General features: G+C 36.8%; 1 protein-coding gene across 2 annotated transcripts in view; it reads left to right on the top strand.

The window, feature by feature from the left end:
* Positions 1-2527: 2527 nt before the first annotated feature.
* LOC145986686 (aminopeptidase N-like) overlaps positions 2528-9718 on the top strand; it is an 80531-nt gene continuing 73340 nt past the window's right edge. The window contains exons 1-2 of one of the 2 annotated variants that reach the window (XM_083120998.1): positions 2528-2640; positions 5769-6128. In XM_083120998.1, coding sequence (XP_082977124.1) covers positions 5841-6128 — 288 coding nt within the window. In that variant the 5' untranslated portion in view covers positions 2528-2640; positions 5769-5840. The remainder of the gene's footprint in view (positions 2641-5768; positions 6129-9718) is intronic. The other variant, XM_083120997.1, reaches the window with a different exon arrangement.

Genomic DNA, 9718 nt, shown 5'->3' with positions numbered 1-9718 from the left:
GAACTAATTGCTATGATTTATATTTCAATTCAATCGTAATTTTGGTGTTTCAGTCCATATATTTTCTGGAACATTACAAAATTTATCTTCAAGTAAAAGAACTTACAAGATGTGCCGATAAAAAGAACGTTGTGTAGGACCACCTACAAAAAGATAAGAAAACTATATTCTGTGTCGCAGGCCTTTCCAGGGCCAGTGCAACGAGTTCATTGCCCTTGTAGAAACTGAGCTTTCTGGTTTCGAGTCCCGGCATTATTATTATTATTATTATTTTGACAGTGAACTCCGTGTTCGTGTAGCTCCTAAATTGTCCTCATGATGATAACACTAAAATTTACATTTCCACGTGGATTCAAAAACACGTAACCGCTGGTTCCTAAGGACAGAGCTACGTGGGAATTCAACAGAGAAAACGTTTGTTTGTAATAACCAAACAATAGTTTCTAATGATCAAATATTTGTTTAAATAGGCAACAATCACATTATTGTTCACCAGAACTAATTTATTTTAGTAATCGTGCTACTAGATTTTGCAAAAAGGCTGCCATTTTCTTTTTTTGCTTATAATCACTAAGAAGCCTAAACGTACAGGAATTGGCAAATTAGGAAAAATCCTGTTGGAAAGCTTACCTTTCTTTTAATATATTCCTTGGAACTAGTAGCGGTTTCTGCCTATTCGCACATTCGCACGTGCACAACCAAATAAATCTGTAATGCAAAACATTATTACTGTACTTATTCATTGAACTCTATCTCCTTTGAAACATCAAGTTTTCCCACGCCGTTCCACCAAGAGAGATATTGAAGAAATCTGCGATCAGTGATATCAACCCGCGTCGATCGAGTCGCGCTTGGGGCTTGGACACAATGTTACTTTGGCTCCCTATGACGCTGTTGAAGCAGTCGCGTAGAGGACACTGAATAGGTATTTGGCTTGAGCGCCGTATTAGGGGAGGTTGCATCATTTAGGAAAGCTGTGAACGTAGCGATCAGTGTGCGAGTAAATGTAGTGTTGCAACCCATTACATTAGAGATCGTATGACAGAGTCGAGCCAACCCATACATCAGTGCAAATTCAGTTGTTTTTTTTAAGTGAAATTTCGATGGTATACTGTGCCTCCGAATTGTGTCCCGTGCATGATAGGGGAAGAAAAAGGGGAAGGTGAGGAGGGCAACAGAAAGCGAGACGGGTGTTTTAAACATGCCTGATATTGCCTTTGCTTAATGCATTTTGGTCAAAATAAACTGTCTCTGTGGCGCAGTAGCCGAATTATGAACCCACGCGAAGGGAGCGTACATCAATCAGCCAGCTGTTTGCATTGTGTGTTTCTTTTACTGAGTTGCAAAATTGTTTAGCGCTGTCAAAATCTCGTAACGGTTTCAGTGCAAACTGTTTGATTTCTTGATGAATAGGGAAACTTTACATAGCGAAAGCAGAGATTTAATATTTAACGTTATTGAATTTTGCAGCAATATATGTATACGCGGAAGGGGAGGAAACATTCTGAAGTACAAAGCAGGGCAGTGTGAACTGAGTGAGTACTGTAATTTTCTTTAAGATTTATTTTCCTCTTGATTTCGCTTGATTTCCTTGGTTCGATCAGTCTGTCATTAGAAATAAAGAACAGCTTGATAGATTACAGTTGATTTCCTCCATTTGGTATTTGGATCGGCTTCTTTGGTGTACGCCAATGTTATTATTCTCCTTGTTCATTAATATGAGCGGAGCGAAGGAGGAACTGCTTATGAAATATATTTTGCAAATCGACAATAGTATTGATATTGTAGATGAGTATTTCTATGTATTGAGTGATTTTGTAAGATTATCGAATGCTGAATTACACATTGCACAATAACATCGCTCTTCTCGTGATTGACTGGATAATTTCCGAAATATTTGAAATTTGTAAAAAAATCCATTTGAAAAAATCATGAATTATAACTCTATCATAGCCTCATTTTCAGTGAAAGTGGATCAAAAGTTGGGTTGCCAATATTTTAAGCATCAATATGTGCTCAAGAACGGGTGCGAGTATTTGACAGGGGTGTTATAACACTAAAGTGCACACCCATAGAGCCAGACCACGAGCCGCCACTGCCTGACATCAAATTCAAGGAAGTAGGTTGTAGGTGAGTCCACGTTGCACCGTGAAACCAACTACACGCACGAGTGCAGAGAGAGTCAAAGAGTGCAGCGAAATAGATGGAGCTTCTGATCATCAGCTGTCGTGACTAAGATAACATCAGGAGGAAAAGGGAAAACATGCCATTCTAACTTCCTGTTTGCTTCATGATACATCCTTGGTCATTCCACGGTGAAGCGAATAAAGAGATAATAATAATAATAAAAGATAATATTCATTATTAACAGCGGCAGGGGATATGAATATTATGTAAGTTACGTGGTAAGAACATGATAGAGAAAAATGTTGACTCAACACTATTGGCGACCATTGTGAGGATCTCTCATAATGTGATAATGATGAGATTGGAAAGGGGGAGGGGTGCTTACGAACGATAGGAAAAGCTAAGGATATAATTATAAAAGGCCTTTTGCTACTAGGCAATCCTGCAGTCTGGTTGATCTGGTTCAGACGATCAACATTGATCACAAACAGAGAGAGTCGACGGAAGATACAGGTAAATTGAACACGAGTTTTTCTTGATCAGGTCTTAATCCTCATTGCTGAAACTTAGTATATAAATCCTGAAACCTGTATGCATGCTGCAGTACTTGTCATTTTACAATGAGCACTTAACTTCTGTAAGTCCTTTTTGACTACGATTAATCTATACTTTATAATTTTGTTTAGCTTCTGTTCGACCAGCGTTACGGGCTTAATGTTGAAGGAATCAGGCTCAAGAGGGGCTAACACACGCACACATATTATTATTATTTACAACTAAATTATTTACCATCAATGAACAATTTAACTTAAATGATACAACTAATTCTCTTGTAGTCTACGGTTGTTACAATCATAAAAACATATGTTTTTTGTTGTTACGTTTAAATAACATCATTATTCATCTTAAATAACAATAAAACACACTGCTTGTTTCACAGTTAAGTTGCTACATTCCAACAATGTAACATTGACAAGATCCATTGTATAACTGATCCTTTTTTAAAGACGTTCTTTTTATTTAATCAAATATGTAATGCTTCAACATCTGACACGTCGCAAGAGACATTCGATGTTGATTACCTGCTCTTATGAACAGACGAGCAAATATCCATCATTTATATTGTAATACGATCGGAATTTAAGTATTTCTGTCCATAGTTTTTCTGATACATTACGAGAATTTGACTACATGAAATAGTACTTAGAAGATGTACCTAGAATAGAAAAATATGGCCTGAGACCACCTGCAAAAAGAGAAGACAACTATATTCAGTTTCACAGGCCTTTTGAGAGCCTAGAGCCAGTTCACGTGTGGTCAGCGCATCGAGTTCATTGTCGTTTTAGCAACTGAGGTTTCTGATTTCGAGTTCTATGATGTTGTTTTTATCAATGTCATCTCATCGTCGCATTACCAAATTCAGACAGAATAGCAACGCTAAATAAAGAAAACTACACCAAAAATATCAATTTTTGCTCTTTTTCTGACATTTTCACAGTGTACTACGTGTCACCATTGCATTCAAGTACCTTCTAAATTGTTCTCATGACGGTAACGCTGACATTCCACATGGAATCAAAAACGTAAACATTCCTTCCAAAGGGCAGAGCAACCTACATGGGAATTGTTCAGACAAAACGTGTCACTGTTAAGCCTTGTTTCCATGTTAATAAGACCTTAAAATGCTGACCAAAGCAAACTTTTATAGTAAAAAAATATGCATAAAAACGTAACGTAAATTCTTATTGTGAATATTCGACTGAAGTAGACCCTGTTAGATGGTGGAAACGTTACGTTCTTATGTATATTTTTATACAATTAAAGTTTGCTTTGGTCATCATTTTAAGGTTTTATTTACTAAACGTATAGTTTCTAATGTACAAAAAATTGTTTAAAATAGGCAATAAACATATCATTGTTCACCAGGACTAATTTGAATTAGTAATCGTGATATTTGTTCATAGACACCAAAATAAGCCGGTCATTTTTACTAGATTTAGCAAAAAGGCTACCAAATTCTTGTTTAGGTTTACCAAGAAGCTTAACCGAACGTGTATTGCAAACTCAGTCACGTTCTCTGCGTAAGCCTATCTGTAAGGTCCTTTTAATCGGTTTCTTTGTCCATACAATAATTAACGACTCTCTATTGTTCATTAACTATTTATATTTACATTCCCTCCTTTTTAACTTTAATTTTGCTATCATGACTAATGTAATGTCTTTTTGATCACAATATCAACGCTCAGATTGAAGAAAGTGCAATCAGTTTCCATACAGGAAATGCCATTCCAACGCTTCGGTATGTAAAAGGACAACTAACGTGTTACATGACCGGAAATAATTCATGTTGGCAAGGACATCTTCCATATTTCTTTTCTGAACAGTTAACAAATGCACATTGTCATTATACTTCCTATTTGGCTGACCGGAACTGTAGGCGATGATGACGCAATCATTCTGAAAGAGCACGGAAGGTGGCATGCATCACGCTGCTATATAGAAAAATCTTTTTACTCGGAAATTTTTTTTTCTTTTTAAAACATCTGAAAAACGTAAGGGTAACATAAGCGAAAAGGTTTGTTTTTCGTGCATTTTTTGCTTAGCTGGGATAAACAAAATTGGAAAAACAGTTTTAAGTGGCATCCGAAATTCTATACGATGTGCCTTCCCGATATCTTTCATTAACACTAAAGTTAAAGAATTTAAAAATCATGATTTTCATGTTTCCATAATTATGCATCAATTAGTAATACACACATTTGTTCAAACAAATAGCTATTTTATTTACAAAAGTTTTTTGTTTTTAATTTAATTGATTTTTTTTTGTTCCTGATAAGCACAACCCGTCCAGTCACGTATCAACAATGTCATCCGTGTACTGAAGGTTGACAACGTTACACAATATAAGATATACATTTTTTTATTTGGATTTTTAATATGTAGCGTCGCATTCCGGTTGCTATTGGCTAATCCCGTCGATGGGGATGAATGGTGAATATTGCACTGACGAAGCAACATTTACCCGTGCTAAATCCGAGACTGGAACAAAGGATCTTCTGTGACGATTACGTGAGTCAACCACTCAACCCGCTCGTCCACCTATGTGGCTTTTGTGACGTGTGTGCGCACTTCCTTTCATACGTACATCTGTTATGAAACCATGAAGTTCATTTTGGTCCATTTCGATCGTTGGTAGAGAGTTATTGTTCTAATTTCTAGCTAAGGAGGTGAAACTTTATGCGATTGACTCATATCGCATGACCCTGCCCATCTTAAAACTGATTTATAGACACCCTGATTACATAGTGCTAACATCGTCGCCTTGTTATAAAGGAGTTCCTGGTTTGATGCCCGGCACAGTCACATAGTGGTTTGGATACCACTTTAAACCGTAGATCCAGTCCCGATTAGCCTTTCTGTGTATAAAGAGGACTTAGAAACAAACTATAACAAACATATAATTTAGACTTTGGGCTAGAAAACCCAATGCACCCATAAATTCTGAATGTTAAAATCTTTCATCTTGTGTACAAGGTGTATGAATTTTGGGGGAACGGGGATTATACAAAATAACTTTCTCGGAATGTGTATGACTTGTGGCTTTTAAACTAACCAAGCTTGTATTGTTCTTGTTCTTGCAGATCATCAGCCAACGATAGTGAACATTGCTTCCAAGAGCGCTTTACAGCGAAGTCTTTCGCCGGTGAAAGAACATGAAGACTGGACACATGGCGTGGACCAGCAAGGCATTGTTGCCGTTATTGTTTCTTGCAATTTGCAATTTCAAACAATCCCAGGAAAGCTTTGTTGAGGAGGCGGAACCTCTGCACAGAATGAGAAGAGTCAGCAACTATAAAATCGTGGTCACTGATTGGGAAAAGTCTCTTCTGGATGGAACCACAGCTGACCATTGGATAGACAGCCTGGCCACGGAGGAATGGTCGGATGATATCAAGCTCCACGAAAAATCAATTAGTGTGCGCTCTGCTGAAATGCCGGAGGTGAGCAGATGTGGTCAATAAGCTTATTTATTTTTATGGTAGTAATGTGCAGTAGTGTGCGTAAGATTTTCGAAGGGAGTATTACGTATACTATTTCAAGTAACCAGTACCTACTCGTTTTTGCATATTTTCCTGCTTTTGAAGTTCATTTTTTACATTCCTCCCATTGTATCTCCCTGTGTCCAATTACAGCGCAGAACGGTTATTTTGACAAAATCCCGTTTCCCTGCTGACTGCTTTGGTAGGTTGATTTTTAAAGTTGCCGCTTCTTGCCCGAGTAAGTGTAATTATTTTCATCGAATCGGTAGATAATCACAGAGATCATCAATACACATCGAAAATTTTTGCAAGCTATTCCAGAACGGTCTTTTATCCATATTTTTTTCACTTCGTGCTAAAATTATTAAACCTTAGTTCATGCACAGCACGATAATCTATTTTATTCTTTAAAAGAAATATCCACACAGCAGAGTTAATTGCCAATGTGAGATTCATGTCTCTCTCTCTCTCTCTCTCTTTCTCTTTTTGTACGAAATTACGTAAGTTCAAATCATGTTTGCATAACTTTCTTTATACCCTGTAGTTGCTAATTTCTTTTTACCATATGTGATTTTGTGATTGTGCCTTCCCAATTGCATTGTTGTCTTGTATTAAAGGATAACAGATTTGATCATCAGTGCAGACATATTACAGCACCATTAAGCCTTGTTTCCATGATTATGAAAAAAATATAAATATGCTGACCAAGGCAGTAATTTATTTTATTAAAAACATAAACTAAACGTAACGTTTCAACCTTCTAGCAAGGTCTTCTTCAGACTCTGTATCAAGTAAAAAAGTAACAAGATACAAAAAACAGGACATTATATATACACAAACATTACTCCCTCCAGACTATTAGAAAGTTGTTCTGGAACTTTCTAGCAGGTAGCTTTCCCTTGTCAACTGTACTTTCACCTAAAAGGCTAAACATATTTACTTCCATATAGAATGTGGTTGGGCTTTATATCTCACGCTCTTTTTCCTTCATTTTTCTTCCTTCCCCCCTCCTCTTTCTCTCTTGTCCTTTCCACTCTTTCTAACACCTTCTTCCATTCTTTAACTTCAGTCCCCCATTCCAATTCATTGTGTCTTCTATACCTTTCTTCTCTATTTCCTTGACTTCCTTCCATTTTATCACTAGCATTCTCTTCTCCCTTCCTATCTGCTTACCCTCATCCCACTCTATGTCATGTCCTGTTTCTCTCGTGTGTTTAAATGTCGCATTTCTCTCTCTCTTGAGTCGTACATCATCCCTATGTTGTTTCAACCTGTCTTTCAGTCTCTTTTTCGTTTCTCCTATGTACACACTCTGACATTCTTTACATTTTACTTCGTAGATAATCCCTTCCTCTTCTCTGTTTTCCTTTTTCTTGTTTGCATTCTTCGCTATTGCTAAGATGCTTCTCCCTCCCTTCCTGTAAGTTTTAATGCCCGCTTTCCAAAGCACTTTGTATATCTTTTCTGTGGTCTTCCCCACACTCCTTATTCCAAACCTTCTCTCTTTTCTTTCTCTTCCTCTTTTTCTTTCTCTTCCAATTCTGCCCTTCCTCTTTTCTTCCTTCTTCTGTTTATGTCCAGTCTATCCTGCTTCCCATAGCCATTCTTTTCCAGCTGTTTCTATAGGCTATTTATTTATCCTTCTTTTTCACATTCCTTCGTGCATATTTTCTTTATTCTGTCCTCCATATTCTTTATAAAATTTATTTTTGTCACCTCACTTACATCACTTCTTTTGTGGCAGAATACCCCTGCTGCACAATTCTTCTGATGCCAAGCGGTTTCAATTTCTTCTCCTCTCTTCCTTTTCATCAATATATCAAGGTAGCTTAACTTGTATTCCTCTTCTATTTCAAGTTCCAATAATATCCCTCTTTCTTCATCTTGTATTTCTTTGGCAAAAATGTCGAGCTGCCTCTTCGTTCCCTTCCATATGCCAAAACAATCGTCCACATATCTGCAAAACAGAATTATTTTGTCACCTCCTTTTTCTATCACTTTCTTTTCCCATTCATTCATAACCAATTCAGCCAATGCTGGGCTTAGGCTAGAACCTATATTCAGTCCTTCACTCATTAACATTATTGTATCTCCCATTATACTGTAACCGTTATTTCAAATGGTTTCCAGCGCCTTCACTACCCTTTCACTATCCCATTCTCCTATAATTTCTTGTCCCATTCTCTTTTTAATAATGTCCAAAACGTGCCCCCTCTTCATGCCCGAGAACATACTTTTCATGTCTAAGCTAAACATTGTCATCTTAATCTCATTTAACTTAAGTCCTTTTATGAGGTCTACTACTTGTTCACTGTTCTTAACTGCTCTGCTTTCTTGCTGTGTTACTAACACTTCAATAACTTTCTTTAATTTCTTTTCCAAAGGTTCCAAAATATTGTTTCTGCAGTTCATTACTGGTCTTAACTTTATCTCCTCTTTGTGTATCTTTGGAAAGCCTTTCAAACTTGGTAGTCTTCCTGTCTCCTTTATGCATTTCTGGAATCCACTCCTCCTACAGTCTTGTATAGCCCTTTCTTTTATAATTTGTTCTTCTTCTGTTCCACAAATCTCATCATATCCGTTTTCTTTTAGGTCTTCAAACTTCCTTTCGTACCATTCTCTTTCCATCACCACAATTGCTCCTCCTTTATCTGCCTGCTCTATCACCACATCATTTCTTTTCTTGATTTTCTTCATCCCTTCCCTTTCTTTTTGACTCAAATTATCTACTTTTCCTTGTTTTCCCATTTCTTTCTTCAGTATGGCTGCTGTTCTTCTTCTAATCTTGTCTCTTTCTGGTTCTTCTTTTATATGGAGCACTGTATCTTCAATGTCATATATAACTTCCTCATAATCTACATTTCTTTCTTTAACTTTGAAACCTCTTCCTAGTTTTAAAAAAGCTTCCTCTTCTATTGTTAGGTCTACATTCCCTATTACCACAACTCTTCTTCTGGTATCCTCTTCTTCTTCTTCTTCTCCTCTTTCTTCTTTCCATCCTAGTCCCTCTCCTTTCTTCTTCAACTTTATTTTTATTTTCTCTCTAAATTTCTCCTGCCAGCTTTTCATTTCGTAAAATGTATATTCACTCGTAAAAATCTCACGTAAGAATCTTACACTTTTGTACTTGATACAGAGTCTGAAGAAGACCTTGCTAGAAGGTTGAAACGGTACGTTTAGTTTATGTTTTTAATAAAATAAATTACTGCCTTGGTCAGCATATTTATATTTTTTTCATAATGATGGAAACAAGGCTTAATGGTGTTATAATTGGAATCTCTTCCCTCAAAATAGTCTCGCTCGTCTCCTATCACCTACTCACTCGTATTGGTGAGTTACTCCTTTCCAATCATCGTTGCGTTTAATCTAACTTTATAAAGATGTGACGTTAGGGATAACTTTTCAAAACTGTCATGAATTTTCAAGAATATAACTTACTATTGTCAATTATAATCAACTTTATATGCTATTTCGAGCGGGATACATAGGTCCGAAGCATTGAAATTGTCCCCTCTCCCTAGGAATCGAACCCTGTCCCTTTAATGATAAGA

Source organism: Lepisma saccharinum, chromosome 4 (assembly GCF_977018435.1).
Source record: "Lepisma saccharinum chromosome 4, izLepSacc3.1, whole genome shotgun sequence".
NCBI classification, from domain to species: domain Eukaryota; kingdom Metazoa; phylum Arthropoda; class Insecta; order Zygentoma; family Lepismatidae; genus Lepisma; species Lepisma saccharinum.
The sequence above is the reverse complement of the archived record's forward strand: the minus strand, read 5'-3'. Positions and strand labels throughout refer to the sequence as shown.